This window comes from Procambarus clarkii, chromosome 23, assembly GCF_040958095.1.
Source record: "Procambarus clarkii isolate CNS0578487 chromosome 23, FALCON_Pclarkii_2.0, whole genome shotgun sequence".
Taxonomy (NCBI): Eukaryota; Metazoa; Arthropoda; class Malacostraca; order Decapoda; family Cambaridae; genus Procambarus; species Procambarus clarkii.
In genome coordinates this window covers 26,120,569-26,139,900 of record NC_091172.1, presented here as the reverse complement: position 1 = coordinate 26,139,900, position 19,332 = coordinate 26,120,569, and the positions used below count along the sequence as shown (strand labels likewise).

General features: G+C 45.3%; 1 protein-coding gene across 5 annotated transcripts in view; it reads right to left on the bottom strand.

The window, feature by feature from the left end:
* LOC123763919 (cytokine receptor) overlaps positions 1-19,332 on the bottom strand; it is a 254,826-nt gene that overhangs the window by 101,034 nt on the left and 134,460 nt on the right. For 2 of the 5 annotated variants that reach the window (XM_069330001.1, XM_069330002.1), the window contains 3 exons: positions 13,058-13,206; positions 11,727-11,844; positions 1,277-1,385 (listed from right to left, as the gene is read on the bottom strand). In XM_069330001.1, coding sequence (XP_069186102.1) covers positions 1,277-1,385; positions 11,727-11,844; positions 13,058-13,206 — 376 coding nt within the window. Of the gene's footprint in view, positions 1-1,246; positions 1,386-11,726; positions 11,845-13,057; positions 13,207-18,103; positions 18,182-19,332 lie in introns of all 5 variants that reach the window. The other 3 variants (XM_069329998.1, XM_069329999.1, XM_069330000.1) reach the window with 3 other exon arrangements.

Sequence of the window (19,332 nt, the reverse complement as noted above, 5' to 3'; positions counted from 1 at the left end):
TAACTGCTTGTTTGCAAACCAGTTAACTACTGCAACCTCTCGGGTTTTAACACCCATATCCATCCTGGGTCAAATAGGCCCCTCAATGCCCATCTTTCTACAACCCAACTGGGATCTCTTGCCCCAAGAGAGATGCTAGAGACCGAGCCAAAATCCACACTAAACCAGAGGTAAATTTGGGGAATAGTGCTCTTCTATTCCAACCCATTTCGAGTGAGGCAGAAGGCAGGCTGGACCACTCAATGACCCGAGTTGCCACCTGGTGACAGGCCTGGTGCTAGCACATGGTTTAATGATACAAGGCAAAGGACAACAGCACCACTTCCTTAGATTCTACCTTTTCGCTTTTTAATCAAGGTACATTGGTTGCTTTGCTTCATCTGTGCTTTCTGACCAGTTTTATTCAGTTTCAGACTGATCTTTAATCCCCATGCTGCCCTGACCTCTCGGCATACCATACTTCAGTCCTGGTGTTTGGTGGACCTGTGTAAGACTAGTGACTTGGCAGTTTTGTGGATGTCTGTGGTACCACCAGGGAGCCACTGATGCCATCCAAAAGTATCAGAAAAAACATTCCTGTTACATTATTTACAGAAATAAAACAAGGTTCCCTCTTAGCAATTTGATTGTTAACATGTCAGAATATGACCACACCAGCTGTTAAAACTGAACTTGGAGTTGGCATTACTCTGAAAATGATGCAGAACTTCAATGATGGCTCCGACATTTTGTATATATGCTCTATGTTTGATTAACAAATATAGAGCATCCTTGCAACATTACCTATAATGTACTGTAATTTCTTAAATCATTCCATTAATAATTTAGCTTATTAATGATTTTTTTTATTATATATTTTAGTCCACTTGAATTGATAGTTTTCTATAATTTAGCATAATATTGTAGATATTTACAACTTAATATACTTTTTCCTTGTTAAACTCGGGCAAGAAGTCGACTAAAATGCAGATATTCATATCACTATTGAAGAACTGCACTAGATTACCTAGTATGACTATTTTCTAGAGGCAAGATCTATGAGTTAGTGTGTAAGTTTATTAACAAAACAATCACACACCACACAAACACAAATTTAGGATAAAGTCGGTGAGCAAATAAGTAAGCAGAACAGAATGCTCATGCCTCGATAGGATAGATTTGAACCATACAGAAACACTTCACAACCCACACAAAACATTCTAGGCAACTCTCCCCCCAAGGCTGGCAATAGCGCAATAAAGCATACCTGGAGTCTAAGAAGCCCTGCACAACATACGTGAGTTGGTAACGAACTGTGACGGGATTCTCTGGAGCAGTCCATGAACAATTTAATTTATTCCAATTTTTGGAAATACACGTGAAGTTCTTCACATCCTGTGGCAAATCTGAAAAAATATAACTGGAGTCATAATTTTAAAAGAATAATTGTACAGTACATTAATTTATAATATATGTGTGTGTGGTGAGGAGGAATGTTTGCTAGTGTTTCCTAAAAACCTTCATTAAAGTAGAAGCAAACATGGTGTGCTTTTCAAGTATGTCAGGGTTACTACCAGTAGTAGTCCTGGATCTCACAGGCACACAGTGGCAGAGGCAGAACAAAGAGTGGCAGCTGAGCCACTTTCAAATTTCCTCCCTCATCTCAAACTATGCAAATCTCAATCCCATTCTGTCTCTAGGGCCAGTCTTCACGCATCACCTTATCTGTCTACCTGTTGACTACCTGTCATAGATTCCATTTCACTGACACACACTCCACCCATTTCGATGGAAGGGGAGTGAATTATCAGGGGAAAGTCACTATGACTATATAGTACTGTACTTGGAAAGAATCAGGATAAGGATTTGGGATGGGACGGGGAAAAGGAATGGTGTCCAACCACATGGGCAGTCAGGATTGCATGCCGACCTGCATGAAGTAAGACTGTCGCTCTACCGTCCAGCCCAAGTGGTTGGGCCATCTCATTGGGAGTAACTCCACCCCTCCACATATCTAGTCAGAGATTTTCCATAAAAAAGAGATGGTTGGGTTGACAGCATTTATCTGGACTCAAAAACAGGCTTTTGACAGAGCTCCACATAAAAGGTTCTGGAAACGGGAATATCCTGGAGGGGTGATAGGGAGACTTCCAACATGGATGAAAAATTTTGAGGGAAAAATGAGGGCAGTAATCAGAGAATGTGTCAGACTGGAGAAATGTTACAAGTGGTGTATCACAGAGTTCAGTTCTAGCAACAGTAATGTTCATTATCTATATGAATAATCTACCAGAAGGAATATGGAATTATATGAACATGTTGATACCTGCTTGATAACCTGCTTGATACCTGCTAAGTTAACACGTTGGCTGATCATGCTAAGTTACTAGCGAAGATAAGAAACTTTGACGAATGTCATGACCTTCAAAATGACTGACAAAATGAGTAATCAAAATGAGTTCTATGGAGCAACTGATGGAATTTAATGTGAATAAATGTCCCTTTATGGAATACTGAATAAGAGAACGTAGGCCACACACAACATACAATTTATGTGCAAAGGCTTTAAAAAAAAAAAAAACATAAAAAAAAGGGGTGGTCCTGGATAGAAAACTGCCACCCGAGAACCATATAAAGAACACTGTGCAAGGGGCCTATGCTAAACCTGCCAACTTCAGAATTTCTTTTAAATACATAAACGGAAAAATATTTAAGAAATTTTTCACACCTTTCACAAGACCAAAATTGGAATAAACAGTGGTTGTATGGTGCCTATATCTTAAGAACAACATCAGTAAACTGGAAAAGGTGCAAAGACATACAACTAAATGGCTTCCAGAACTGAAAAACAAGACCTATCATGAGAGGCTAAGTTGTTAAATACAGTATACCAGAGCTCGAAGATCGAAGAGATGATATGATCACCATTTACAAAATAATAACAGGAATTGACCAAATTGACAAAGAGGAATTCCTGAAACCTGCAACTTCAAGAACAAGAGAACAAGAATTCAAGCTCGGGAAACAAAGGTGCCAAAAAACCAGCGTTGAATGTAATGAAACGCCATTTTCTGGGTGAGTCCCGGAGGCTCCCCGGAGCTATCCCAGGCTGATATGCTAATGTCAGACTTTGGCATCAGTCATGTGTATGGAGTTCTTAGGCCTACCGGGGACCACGGCCAGAACCGGGCCCCCTCAGAGAGGCAAGGGGAGCAATGGCCTATAGAAGCCCCCGTGTAGTTGGAAGCATTCTATGTCTGCCATCGACCGGAACAGGCACCCAGAAAGGTAAGCGCCCCAAAACAAACCCCTATTCTGGTTAAAATTGCTACCTAATACCGAACTAGTGGATAGAACTCCCCAACCGAAAACAAGCAAATTAGTGTGACGTCACACACTGCCGCGCCGCTGTCTGCGCAGCTCCCCCCTCCCCGGGAGGGGGAAGGGGGAGCCCCAGACCCCCCGCGCCGGCTACCCACACCTCAGTTCTTGAGGCTGGATGTCAAAAACGCGAAAAACCGCCGACCGGAGGGAGGGAGGGATGCCGGGGAGCCTCCGGGACTCACCCAGAAAATGGCGTTTCATTACATTCAACGCTGGTTTTCTGGGGGGAGCCCCGTCGGCTCCCCGGAGCTAACTACCCACAGACAGAAAAAGAGGGACTTACCCGGGAGGCGGTCGTCGCTCACCCCTCAACTCGAAGCCGAGACAACTGGCTGCAACCGCCGACCCAAAGCAACACAGGCCCGACGAGGGCCAGGGACATTCACAAGGTAGCGAGCAGCCAGGACCCTGTTCGACCGCCAAAATCCCCGCGCCCGAATATCAGACCAAGACATATTCCCAAAGACGGCAGCAAGAGCCGCGAACTTACGAACGTCATGGGCACGGGGATAGACCGCAGGCTGGCTAGACCTAATAACCCTGCGGACGACCTGAGAGACCCGAACCCGCGAACAGGGAAGAAGGGAAACCGGATCAACCCACAGCGCGTCCCCGGACACAGAAGCCGTGGCGCGCAAATAACGGCGAAGCGCCGCAACCGGACACAAAACATGATGCACCCCCGGCCTGACCAACCAAGCATCAACCACCCATGGACCCCTCCGGAACGCAGCAGTCTCATTCTTCGCCAGAAAAGAAGGAGACGGCTGCAAACGAACAAAACTATCACCACGACCAAAAGAGCAGAAACCCCTGCGCCGGAGGAGAGCATGAAGCTCCCCTACCCGACCCCCAGAGGCCAAAGCCAACAAGAAAAGTGCCTTGGAAAAACAATCCTGGACCGAAGGGGCCACAACGAAACGAGGAGATGAAAGGAAAGCGAGCACTCTGTCCAAAGACCAGGACGGCTCAGGCGACGCATGAGCAGGCCGGAGGTGAAACAATGCACGAGACAGCTTGCGAAACGGCGCAGACGTAACATCGATACCGAAAGCAAGCTGAAGCGGCTCCGCCAGCGCCGCACGATACGAAGCGACAGTGTTAGGCATAAGATGACGGTCCTGAAACAACCACGAGAGGAAGGACAAGACCACCCGAACAGACAAGGAGCTAACACGACGAAGACGCAAAAAGAAACGGAAGGACCGCCAGGAAACTTCATACTGCTGCCGAGAAGAAGCCCTCAGGTGGGACACCAACAAGGAGGCCACCTGATCACCATAGAGATGATAGACTCGAGTCAAAAAAACCATACGCGAAGACTCGAGGAGAAGATCGAACCAGCTACGTGACGTACCGGCCCGATCTGCTGAAAGAGGCGGAGCCGCGGGAAAACCCTCGGGTTCGGACACCGAGCAACCAGCGCCTGAAACCAAGGCTGGGCCGGCCACCAAGGGGCCAGAAGGACAACTCTCCCCTGGTAAGTCTCTAAGCGAGTCAGGACCTGGAGCAACAGCCGAACTGGGGGAAAGAGGTACAGGAACCCCCACCTCGACCAGTCGAGCCGAAAGGCATCGACCCCGACGGCCTCGCAATCGGGGAAGGGCGCCGCATAAACGGGAAGACGCCGCGACCACGCCGACGCGAAGAGGTCCACCTCGGGGCGCCCGAACGTCTGGCAAAGCCAACGGAAGGACTCGTCGTCGACCGTCCACTCCGTGGAGAGGGGAACGAAGCGAGACAGGGCGTCGGCCAAGACGTTGGACACGCCCCGTACGTGAACCGCCAGGAGAGCCAAACCCCGAGAACTCAGCAGACGAGTCACCCGAAGCGACCAACCCCAAAGAGACAAGGACCGCATCGAACCCCCGCGGTTCAGGCAATGAACCACCGGAGAGCAGTCCGAATGGAGCCGAATCGTCGATCCGCGGGCCACCCGAATCCTCCCCAGAGCAAACCACACTGCCGCGAACTCCCGCACCGTACTGTGAGCTCGACGGAAGGACGGATCCCAACGCCCCTGGCCGGCCTGGTGAGCACTGGTCACAAAACCCCAGCCGAGAGACGACGCATCCGTGTACACATCGAGCGAGGGCTCGGGTAGGCGCCAAGGCACTGAACCCCGAAAAACCCGAAGAGGAAGCCGGTGACGCAGCAACCGACGCAAGTCCCCCGGGGGTCGAACTCTGCGATCGCGAGAGAGGCGGAAGGGGGAACCCCGAAGGAACCAGAACAGCCGTCGAAGCCAAACCCGACCCGGCGGGTAGACCACCATCGCGAAGTTCAGGCTCCCGCACAGCCCCTCGAGCAACCGCCGGGTGACCCGAGGGCCCTCCAGAAACAGACGAAGGCGGGACCGCAGCCGCAGGAGAGACTCCGGAGGGAGAGACAAGGAGGCGGTCCGAGAGTCCCACACGAGACCCAGCCAAGTCCGAACCTGAGAGGGAACCAGATGGGACTTCCTCCAGTTCACCAAGAACCCGAACCCGGCGAGCTGGGAAAGAACCAAATCCCTGGCTAGCAAGCAAGCTGACTGGCTGGGAGCCCAAACCAGCCAGTCGTTGAGGTAGGCCAACACCCGAACACCTAGGAGACGCAAACGAGCCACCACAACCCGTGTAAGGCGTGTGAACACGCGAGGTGCCAGGTTCAAACCGAACGGGAGACAACGAAAGCGGTAACTCAGACGCCCCACTACAAAACCGAGCCAGTCCCTGAACCGCGGATGAATCGGGACATGCCAATAAGCGTCCCGGAGGTCCAGGGACACCATCCAAGCACCCGGCTCCAAGAGGAGCCGAACCTGAGACAGCGTAGTCATCCGAAAGGAGGGGCAATGAACCCAGGGGTTCAGACGGGACAAGTCCAGAATGAACCGCAGGTCCGCGCAGTCCCGTTTCGGAACCGGAAACAGACGGGAAACCCATCTGAGGGACGACGTCGTTTCGACGACGCCCAAGCGTACCCACTCCAAGACGACTCGACAGAGCGCAGGGGAAGAAGCCTGCCCCGCCAGCCCCGACCCCCCAAAGGGGGGAGGGGCCACCCAACGCCACCGCAGGCCGCGAGACACGACCCGAAAGGCCCACGAATCGTGGGACCAGGCGCGGGCGAACAGCGCAAGCCGCCCCCCCCATCGCCCCGTCAAAGGGGCAAACCGCGAAAGGGCCGGCGACCCTTACGAGACCCAGAACCCCGCACAGCGCGAACACCGCGCCGACCAGACGAGGGAGGGTCCGCAGGAGGAGCCAACCCCAAACCTGACACCAGAGGCCTACCACGACGAGAGGAACCCCGAGCCCTGGCACGACCTTTCCGGGAAGACCCACCCCGGGACCCCCGGAAAACCAACAAGTCCGACATCGGACGACAAGCCGCCGACGCAGCCTGAATAAACTGCGCCACGGCCGACTCCCCAAACAGGAGAGGACAAAAAGGTGAAGAACGCCTAAGAGCCAGAGCCCAAGCAGATTCCACGGAGGAACCCAGCACCGCCTGCCGACACGCGAGACGGGAAGCATAGAACAGGGAAACCGCATCCCGCAAAATCGGCGTGAACAGCTTCAACAAGGCAGCCGACGAACGCGCAGCCGAGGACAAGGTGCCGGACCCCGGGACGGACCCAAGCGTCCCCACATCCTCCACGAGCCAATCCGAAGACAGCTCCAGGAGGGAAAAGAACCGCAAGGCCGAACACAAAAGGCCCCGAGCGCGCAAGTCCTCCGCCACGAGCGCCGCCGAAAGGGAGGGAACCTGCACATGGAGCTGAATAACGCCCACATCGCGGGGAAGGGCAGGGGCAAACAAGCACTCATTCAGGTACTCAAGTTCACCCCCCAGGAAAACCTGAAGCACCGTGGAAGCTTCCCGCCACTCCAGCGTGCGGGAACGACAGAAGGAATGCCAGGAATCCAGACCAAACAAGGGGCAGTCTGCTAGCCAGGATGACTCCGGAACCTCGTAACGGAGCCAGAAAGGGAACGAAGTCCCAAACCTGAACGTGGACGGATCCATTTCCGAGGCATAATCCGGGTCACGCAGGAGGTAAGCTGCAAAGGCCGCGCGCACCACACCAGGTTGGATGCGATAAGCCGAAAACCTCCTGAAGGACGGAACCGACGTACCCGGGGGAACACGGAACCGTACCCGGGGAGGGGCCGACACCAAATCCAACTCGTACGCAGAGGGGGGGAAAGAAAACCCCACTCCTTGTAACAATAAGCCCCGCTCAGTGGGAAGAAAAACCCAGGCGGGGTCCAGCGGGGCCCAAGGCCCCCAAGTCAGCCCCTCCCCAGCCTCGAGGTCCGTCACCACAGGACCCGAGGCCGAGTCCTCTCCCCAAGCCCCGACCCCACAAGACAAGGACGGAGCAGCCGGAAAAGCTGGAGGAAGGGGGGCCCACTGGTCAGACCCTGAAGCTTCGGCCGGGAGACAAGACTCGAATGCCTCTGCCGCCCCCCCGGAAGGGGCAACCCCCGAAGCTGCCCGAGTCTCGAGATCAAGTAACCCCTGCTCCGACCCCGAAACCCTCAGACGCTTCGGGGCCGGAAGCAGGGGCGGGGGACCAGAACGAACAGAAGGGGAAGGACGAGGAGGTGCGGACTGAACCAGGATCGAAGCGACCCCCACCCCCAAGTCCGGGTCTCGAAAAGCAAAGCGGGGCAGCCCCGGGGCATCCGGGGAAGCAACCAACCGAGCGCGTTGCAACAGACGAAACCTAGACTGCAACGCACGTGCCGCCTGTACCCGAATAGAATCATCAGAGGATTGGGTAAATTGAGTCACAAGCAAGCAGCAACACTCACAGGACTCAGGGTCGAAAGTATCACCGACCCAACAGGCAGCGTGGCAGAGGCAAAAACAATGAGGGTCACCCTGAGACAAGGGGACCGAGCAACCCTCAAACTCGCACACAGCGAGTGGGGACTCCGGGGTCACATCCATCGGACCCACGCGCCCCCTAGGGGATTCCCAGGGTCCTGAGCGTTTACTTTAAGAGGACTCGCGCTCAGGTAGTCCCAGGCAGGGTGCTGCAAACCGGCGCCCAAAACTACCAAGCAAACTTCTAAAGCTGAACCCCAGGGACGTGTACACTCACGGGGACCTAGCAGGGGGCGCCACCGAGGAGAACAGTGGAAGGGCAAAAACAAACTGGATAAAATGACACAACCCCCCACCAGGCAAAAAACAAAAAGAAAAACAAAACCCCGCAAGAGGACAGCGAACCCCAAGGAACAGAGCCGGCCGCGATGTCGGGAATTACAAGCTGAGCAGCACCCTGCGCCCCTACCAGTGCAAACTGCCTCTTACCTGCCGGTAACAAGGGAGAACAGAACACCCAAGAGCCCAACAGGCGGCCGAAAAACCGAAAGGTAAAACGGACCAGCAGAGGCAGACCCCGAGGAGCCTGTGGAAGGTGGCCCCAAGCCCCAAGGGCAGTACTTACAGGGCACCTAGGGAAGGCAGCCCTAGGCGCATGCAGCCCGAGTACTGAAGATAACTCCTGGCTCTCGCACCCACAAAACTAACACCACACTCAAAGCACAGTGCAGTAGCGACACCGGAGCCAGAGCACACGACCACCGCCAATAGCATCAGCCTCAAGAACTGAGGTGTGGGTAGCCGGCGCGGGGGGTCTGGGGCTCCCCCTTCCCCCTCCCGGGGAGGGGGGAGCTGCGCAGACAGCGGCGCGGCAGTGTGTGACTTCACACTAATTTGCTTGTTTTCGGTTGGGGAGTTCTATCCACTAGTTCGGTATTAGGTAGCAATTTTAACCAGAATAGGGGTTTGTTTTGGGGCGCTTACCTTTCTGGGTGCCTGTTCCGGTCGATGGCAGACATAGAATGCTTCCAACTACACGGGGGCTTCTATAGGCCATTGCTCCCCTTGCCTCTCTGAGGGGGCCCGGTTCTGGCCGTGGTCCCCGGTAGGCCTAAGAACTCCATACACATGACTGATGCCAAAGTCTGACATTAGCATATCAGCCTGGGATAGCTCCGGGGAGCCGACGGGGCTCCCCCCAGAAAATAAGAAAGTTTTCTTTGGCAAACAAAGTGGTGGACGGTTGGAACAACTTAAGTGGGAGGGTGGGAGGCCAAAAACGTCAGTAGTTTCAAAGCGTTATTTGACAAATAGCATTGGGAAAATGGGACACCATGAGCATAGCTCTCATCTTTTAATTACACTTAGGTAATTACACACACCTCTCAATGTTTGCTGATGATGCAAAAATTATGAGAAGAATCAAGACAGATGAAGATAAACAGAGACTACAGAGATAAGACAGAGACTCCCACAAACTGAAGGAATGGTCTAAAATATGGCTACAGGACTAAAGTTTGACCTCAATAAGTGTAAAGTAATGAACTTAGGCGAGAGAAGCAGGAGGCTGAAGACAAGGTACCATCTGGGAGGTGAAATCCTACAAGAGACAAATAAAGAGAAAGACCTAGGGGTTGATATCATACCAAACCTGTCCCCAGAAGCTCACATCAAAAGGATATCGTCAGCGGTAAATGCTAGATTGGGCAACAAAAGAACTACCTTTAGAAAGTTGTGTAAGGAATCATTCAGAACCTTGTATACCATTTGTGTCAGACCAATCCTGGAGTTTGCAGTCCAGCACATCCCTGGAAAACAGAAGAGTAAGGAAAGACATGATAACCACCTACAAAATTGACAGGGTGGCCAAAGACGAACTACTTAGCATGAGTGGAACACGAACAAGGGAACACAGGTGAGTACCCAAATGAGGCACAGACATTAGAATGAATGGTTTCAGTGTCAGTAATTAACAAATGGGATCAGTTAACTGACAGTTAAGAGGTGGGACCAGAGCCGAAGCTCATACCCCACAAGCCAACCCGTTCTCGCAAATTCGTAAAGTCAATATTGACTTATTAACTACGTGCATAGGTGATATACTAAACATAATAGATACCCCTAAAAAGATTCATAGAAAACACCGACCTTACCTAACCTTGTTAGTATCTTAAGATAAGCATCTTATTGCTTCGTAATTACAATTATTACTTAACCTATACCTATTATAGGTTAGGTAATAATTGTAATTACGAAGCAATAAGATGCTTATCTTAAGATACTAACAAGGTTAGGTAAGGTCGGTGTTTTCTATGAATAATTTTAAGGGTATCTATTATGTTAAGTATGTCACCTATGCACATATTTAATAAGTCAATATTGACTTATTAACACTTTCGCGCTTTCCGCGAAGGTCACTCAGCCAACTGAATGTGCGCGCGGCGTTTTTATCGCTTAAGCGTAAAAACAAAAATGTGTATACTCTTTTTACTCTTCTGACCTTAGTTCTCATGCTACGTATTTCATTTTGGTACCAACGTGTTCGCAATAAAATTCTCTAGAAGAACATCAGTAAAAAAAGTCACGAAATGTATAGGGATACCAGCACCAAATAAATAACTACGAAGATGACTCGCCGTGAGCGCCCATCAGCAACAAAATGTTTTTACTCTTGGGATTGTAATCACCTCCACACTTATTCTACAGCGTTAATTTTGGTATCAATGGACTCGCAATGAAATTCCCAACACGGTGATATGAATATAAGCGTAGAATAATGATGCGGCCCGCCCGCAAGAGTGTGGGAAGTGGTGAAATTGTTACCCGGTATCGGTGACGGGACGACGCACGGCGCTTTGAAAGTTTATACTTATTTCACTCTCATGACATTAATTTTCTATGTACGTCATTCATTTTTGTGTCAATGTGTTCGCAATAGAATGTTCTATGTGCCCATAGGTAAAAAATATCAACAAAGCGTAAGTTAGAATAGCGCCAAATATAAAACAACGCTGGAACATATCAGTGAGCGTCAAACACACACGAAATGTTTTTACTTTTGTTATGTTTGTCAAGTTTATACTTGTTGCACACAGTTATTTTTGGTTGTATATTGATCGGAATAAAATTCCCTAAACAGACATATGCATATAATACATGATATGGGGGAAGCATTACCAGTATAAACGGCTAAAGTCACCCACCTGCAACCCGTTTGGGACAAAATACCATTTGATCGAAGTTATCCACACCTTTCATGAACTTATTGTACCATGCAGCCTAGTGGTGAGAAAGAGAGCCTCATAGCGCGCAGTTTGAAACAAACCCAAAGTAAATCGGATAAAAATTGAATTTTATACAAATATTTTAAAAGAGGACTCAACTTTATGTCCACTATGCGTTAGCGTTAGACGAAACGGGACGCGCCGGCGCGTCCAGATAGCGCGAAAGTGTTAAATTTGCGAGAACGGGTTGCACAAGCACAACTAGGAAAGTACAACTAGGCGAGTACAAAACGCATTATCAATGTTTCAAATACTAACATCCAAATTTGACTGTACGTTCACACAGGAATGTTGTGTTGCCCGTAAGACACCTCAGCTTGTATTCCGTTGCCTCTTCGTGCATAACTTGTATACTGATGGCAGAGTCATTAACAACCTGCAAAGAAAGAATATAATTACAGTACCAACATGGCTAATATTTAATCGTTTGTTGATTTTCCCATAACAAGTTGAAACAAGATATGATTTGGATGTTGCAACTCAAGCTTTACCAATACTGAACATGAACATTTGCAATGATCTTAAGTGTGTCAAAACAGTAATGTGCCTTAACTGCTACATACAGTACATAGCCAAATTAAGGAAGATAATTACAAAGAAGAGATAATTAACATAGAAGAGGAAAACAAAATTGTCTATAACAAGTCAGTACTTATGTAAAGTAATACATATGCCTGTCTAAAAAGGATAGTAAAAACCGACTTAATATAAGCTGTAGCCATGTTTCTCTACTGTTATATACAGTACACAACTTTACAGTACTACTACTGGACCTTATACTGTACTTTATATTTAAAACATCACTGTTGGGGACAGGAAGCCTATACAATACATAGTCTTAACAAGGTCCTCAGTAAACCAACTACTAATTTTTCCAGGGATGTAACCCCACAACATTTGTCTAACTCTCAGGTATCTTATTTATTGCTAGGTGACCAGAAGCATCAGGTGAAAGAAAATGTGCCCAATTATCTCTGTCCTGGCTGGGGGAACTTAATCTGAAACCCTTAGTTTGAGAGCCAACAATGAAGACCCCCGTGTGACAACAGAACCAAGCTTGTTCCCCCGGCAATGTGTTTTTGTTTTTGTTTTTTGTTGGGATATTCCTGCAAAAGCCCTAAGCCTCTGGCTGGCCCACCAAGTGTTGCTCGTTTCTGTTTTACTTAGGCAGAGTGAGAGTATTTATGACTCGGCTAACGTGCACCTCCAGCAGGGCTAACGTGCACCTCCGAAAGGGCTAAACGTGCACCTCCCTCAGATGTAAACTAAAGATCCCCCGTGTGCTCAAACCCGATACAGTCGACACCAAACACCACACATCTAAAAATAATGGAAGTGACGATGTTATGGTACATCCTGGACCATTATCAACTGTATAAAAAAAAAAAAAAAAAAAAAAAAAAAAAAAAAAGAGAGAGAAAATCTATATACAAGGTAAGACTGTGAGGGGAAAGATACAGTATTCTCATGTACTAGTTGAGTCAACCAATGGCGAATGCACAACCACACATCACAGGGTAACAACGCTGACACTGCAGGGAATAATTCTGTGGTTACAGTTCCGAGGATGCAGGCCGAGTTATACTTACTTTGTGTGGAATCCGGTACTGATCCTTGGGTGTCTTTCCCCAGCGCATAAAGAAGACTTCGTCTGCTCTTACTTGGTTGGGGTCAAAGAGACACGAGGCTTCATACGATGTGCCGACTTCACGGATAATATCCCCTGTTGGTTCTATAGCTGAAATATTTGAAATTGTTTCCATTAGGAGGCATGACACTGTCTAATGGAAATATTGAACTGTATTGTATACAAACTGAAGTGCAGTTTGTGTACAATATGCTGTATTTAGTTTGTATACAAACCAAACTCCAATGTAACAGACAAAATCTGATGCAATGGAAGGATTCTGATTTAGTTAGTATATGATGCAATAGATAGGGTATCCTAATAGTGTGTGTCCCACTAGATTGAATTTGTGGTCATGTACATGAAAAATTTACGTGTGATTTACAAATGCACATAATTTTTTTTTAATAAAAAACAATTCAAATAAATAGCAAGGATAAAATGAAAGGAAAACTGAATATCTTGGAGGGTCTGCAATCAACTGTTCCAATTGAGCAAGAATCAACTGTATACAAATTTTCATCTTACGAGTTTGCAATCTGAAACAACTAAAAACTTATGAAAAAATTAGTATGTAACCTGCTAGTACAAGTGTACTGTATCAGTTAATATTAATAGTATAACCATAAATATTTAAGACAACATGATCTGGATACCAATACAATAATACAAATTTAATTAATGTACTAAAATATATAAAGAAAAATATAATATGCATAATTCATGTGACAGAAGTACAAATTAAAACCATTAAATATAAAAAAACTTGCACAATGTTCACATCATATCCATTATATTACCCACGTGAAATTTCACCATTCCACATACAAGATAGTCTACAGTAAGAATCCTTACTACTAATGACTTCATCTGGGCTACACCCAGGTGAGAACTGTGAGTGGTGGCAATCCTTCCTATACAGTACACATGAAAGATATCCTTGTAAAATGGAACGTAACAAGTATCAGGGTTCCTTGAGAACCCTCAACCACAATCTCCCCCCCCCCCTTTCCCCCAGATTTATAATTTGTGAATTTAGGACCTCCTGCTGGCCCTAGGGAATGCAATGAAACAATCCTTTCCTTGGAAGCCCTCTATTATCATGTGAAATTTTGGCTATTTATGCTCAGCAGTGAATGCAAACCAGACAAACACTTTTTTTTAATTTACAGTACAGGGTATATATTTATTGTAAAGAGATGAAATGTATGTACAGGTATTAGGTAAGGTCCTCCTTAGTTGTCAGAATAAAGTAATGTTAAATTCACAAAAGGTTTATTTTATCCAATTTCAACACTTTATCATAACATCTTTTATACCCTTTACATCTATAATAGAGAATGTCTGTCTGTCCAAGGTCAAAAGATAGACACCTAGGGCTAGCATCACCCAACTTTGCAGGGGGATGGTCTCAGGGTATGGGATGGACACAGGCTGCTCACTGTCACCAGAATTCAAGAGGAAACAGCATCCCAGGGTTGCATTCTGACCCCCATGATTTCTAGGCCTGGCTGCCTACACCTTTCTTATAGAAATATGCGCCATTATTTACTGATCTCTGGAAAATTAATAGAAATTTCATGCTATTCAAACTTTGACCTCCTGAAGGAGGGAAAAGGGGGCTTTGACAGCTCCAGTGCTCCTACTTCATGAAACCTGTGAATGTGAGATGTTTTGCCTTGAGTCAATAGACTTTAGCATTAGTTTAAATAATTGAGATTTCAGGCACAGTACTGACCGAATTGATTGAAGAGAGGTAAAATGGGAAAAATGGAGGGAGAGAGGGAAGGAGAATGGGGGAAGAGAATGGGGAGGGTGGGAAGAGAAACTGAGCATCACCACATACATCTAGTTTATCTTATAGTATTTAACCGAGAAGTTTTTTGTGTTGGAATAAAAAAATAAACTAAATGACATAATAAATAAAAGCTATAGATCATCACATTAGACAATAATCTGGATTATTCTTGCTGAATTCTGCAACCACCACCACTGCTGAAGTAACAAAATTACTGTACATTACAATGTACCGAGATGTGTTGAGAAAAAATGTCACCACAGGTAAGGTAACCTGTAAGATTTGCCACAGATAAATTGATAGGTACTGTACCTGTAGTGCAACCATGCTGTGTTTACCCATCAGTGAGTATGGGGATGTGAGGTCTGAGGTTATATGATGTGAGGTTATGGCCTGCTTACTAGGCCTACTGGAGCTGTTGTACATGTTCCTTTATAGTTTAACTACTTTGACATTCATATTCTGTCAAATCTGGCCTTGTGGATGGAAGTGGCCTCTACAACTTCTTTCAGTGCATTTCATTTGTTGACCACCCATACAAGGCATGAGCATTTCTTCAGTTCATTTGTGTTCACAGCTTACACTTGTGCCTTCTCATCCATCTTTTCTCTCAATTTAAAGAAGTTGTCTTTGTTTACCTAATCTATTACCCACTTAATATCTTCTATGTTATGATTGTATTTCCTATTTCTCTATTCTCCAGAGTTGTATGATCCAGTTCACTCATTCTACTCTCAAAGACCCTCTTATGTATTTGAGGAGGCCTGGTCGAGGACCGGGCCACGGGGACGCCAAGCCCCAAAATAATCGCAAGGTAGGTCTGGCACTAAACTTGTTGCACAACTTTGTCTTTTCAATTTAGTTTTATGCTTCACAAGGCACAAATTCTAGACCGATGCTGCATATTCTAGCACTGGGGTTCCCGGTAGTACTGTACAGTCAGGTTTGTTTTCGACTTACCATTGGTTAGTCCGCTTACCAGAACTTACCAAAGGACAACAAAATAATGTACACTTTTTAAATTTGAAAACAGCCACAGTTCAAAAGAAAATGAAGTTGATAGTTGTACTAGAATCTATAGTTAATATTAAAAGGTGATAATTGTGGTAGAATTTGAAGTAATTTGACTGGAAATAATGGTGGGAGTAATGGAGAAAGCAGTACTAGTGCAGGCATCTATGGGATATGTGAAAGGAAGTGTAAATTTCCTACTATTGGTTCAAAACACTCAATTCACTCAAGACATCATCCAGAGCAACCATCAGGAGGGTTTTATCACCCAAAAACAAATACATATACAGTTATACCAAGTCAGGAACAGTACTTTGTGTTTGACAATGTTCACGATATGTAGTTTTATTAAAATATGAATCTATTTCTTTCCTGGAATGTACATTAATTATTATCGTTAATACTCGTTACAGAGGTATGTCACCAAACTATTAGCTTACCAGAGCTGGCAGATACGAGGAAAGATGGGAACCAAGTCTCCCGAGTACAAGGAAACAGGAAACATATTCACCAAAAATCCCAGTGTAAGAGAAAGTAGACAAGGACTGACTATTTTAGCATGAATGTTTCACAACGCAGGTGGAAACTAAGCATTCATATGTGCCACAAAGACATTATTAATTGTAGGGAAAAAAAGTAGTAACAATGATATAAACACCAAGACAAAAGACAAGAGTAAAAGTTATTTGTAGATGACATTTTACCTGTAAAGGTTTAACAAAAATCTTACATTTTATGTAAGTTTACATTTAGTTATGACAGCTAAATATTTTCCAAAACACTTACACGAGGTGATCAAAGACCTCGCTGAAGCTCAATCCATGAAAGTACAGTACAACTTTATTGGATAAAATTGAGAGAAAATCTACCCAAGCCATCGACATACTGTACTTTCAAAAGACTCAATCCTACATCCGATCACCCCCCACCAATTCGGTACTTGCAACATATTACAGTACAGCACTTTTAGTGCACCCATATCTTGCTAGAGGAATATGTCCACAAGGTAAATCAACCACTACCTTAGCTGGTCGGCCAAGCGGACAGCACACTGGACTTGTGATCCTGTGGTCCCGGGTTCAATCCCGGGCGCCAGCGAGAAACAATGGGCAGTGTTTCTTTCACCCTATGCCCCTGTTACCTAGCAGTAAAATAGGTAGCTGGGTGTTAGTCAGCTGTCATGGACTGCTTCCTGGGGTGGAGGCCTGGTTGAGGACCGGGCCGCGGGGACACTAAAGCCCCGAAATCATCTCAAGATTACCTCAAGATAACCCACCAATGATTACCCATCAAATGTTCATCAGAAATGTTTCAAACGCTGTACAGTATCATTTTCAGGCAACGTATCACATGCTCATTCATCTCTCAACTTTCACAACATTCAAGGTCTGCACACCTTTTGCTGTGATATGTACTTCTTCAATCCTCTACATAGCAGCGTTAACTTGGATTTACAGCTCTGTCTAGAATCTAAAAGGATGCAATAGAATCCTCAGACATCACACAAGATACAAGTATGATATATATAATAAAAAAGGTTTCTTCATTACTAAATGTTGTGTTCCTTCTTGGAATGTATACACAAAATTTAAACCCTGTATTAACATCAATATCCATACAGCTTAATAATTTGTTAATTTAAGGTCATCACTAAGAAAGGTTGGAAAATATATAACAATTCACATACTGAATAGAATTTAGTCAGCATCAATAGTTTACAGTTAACACCAACAGATACTCATATTTCTTCAATACAGTATTACAAGTGTGTGTGATTTACAGCACTGTACTGTACACTTCAAACCTTCAACTTGAACTTCAGTTGAAATATTCAAAAGCCATAAAATTCAACAGAGCCGTAACAAACTACAATCCATTAGGAAAATTTGGTGAAAAGGAATTGAGGAAAAATATTGTAAATATGAACCGTGGTTTACATTTGCACTAAAAATATGTTTTGTCTAGCTGTTAGTTAATCTATATTGAGCAGTTAAATGTCATATATATATATATATATATGTAATGTACATTATTTACAGAGTAAAGGAGTGAAAGGAGTGCAGGAGACAGGGCATAAACCAACACCTCTGGCACTTTCAGCTGTTGAAGACAATGACTGTAGAGCAAATTCCAAGAAGAATTTTGTTATCTCTTCATAAACAGATTTACAACTGTATTTCATCTTACAGCAAGACTTACCTACACACTCGGGACCCGGACATTGGTTGGCGCCCCATTTCCGATGTTGACGAGATACACTTTTGTCATGGCTTCGTTCTGCTCATGATGGAACAACAAAGGCAGGGGAAGGTAAAGTTAGGTCATGACAGAAACAAGAGGTGGGCTGGGTTTTGGAGATTACTGCAGTAAAACGTTCCACGAAATACACCCAACTAAGATTTTGTGCACTGAATTTTCTGACTACTGTACATATGATCTAAGTAACATAGCAGCTCAAGATTTTATGTTAACTCCAGCTCCATTATATACTGTACTACTCTATATAGAATTGATATTACATGAAATACAAAAATTAAAAAGCAATACAGTACCATACATTTATGTATATACATTACGGTGTTTATAATGTTACTGTACGTATAACAAAAGACAAACAAAAATTATAATCAGGTTTGTTTATTTGAAGAAAAAATCTAAATACTGGACTCTATACTGTATATCACTGAAGTGGAAAATTCTAAGTACAGTAAAATAAAATTAAGGTGCATTTCTTAAATAAATCATTAAATAAATATATTGAAAATTAAAACGATCAACTTAAATTAGGTATTTTAAAATTAAAAATTATTTAAAATTTTATTTAAATATAGTATATATGATGTATGTATAGGGGAAATGATGTGGCATGCATGAATAATGTGTATGTGTGTTGTGTGCATAATTACCTAATTGTTACAGGAAAAGCAGCCAGACTTGCCTATAATCTGTGGCAAGTGTCATATTTTAAAGATTCTCTAGTTTTGGCATAAACTACCCCTTTTGGTCCAATAACCGGGTTGCCTGGGGCTTGACTAGTGGAACAAAATACTATATAGAATGCATTGGCCTCACCCCATATTATTCATTCAAACGAGGATACATTGTATTCCATCCATCTACTGCAAATAGAAGAGATATACATAATCTTTTGTCACATTTGTTTTCTAGGCTTAAATCTATGGCCCCCAATTTGCAGCATTGTGAATTTAATGTATCCCACAAATTTTTGAGATTCGTGTCACTTATTTCTGTGATCATATCACCTCTTTCTTCCGTTCACTTATTTTGGTATATTTAAAGCCTCAAGTATCTCCTAGTAGGTCTCGTGGTTTAGGTCCAGGACACATTTAGTTGCAGGTGAGCACCTTCTCAAATGCATTGGGATGTCTAAGGCATAGGTACCCCACAACTGCTGTAACATGTACAGC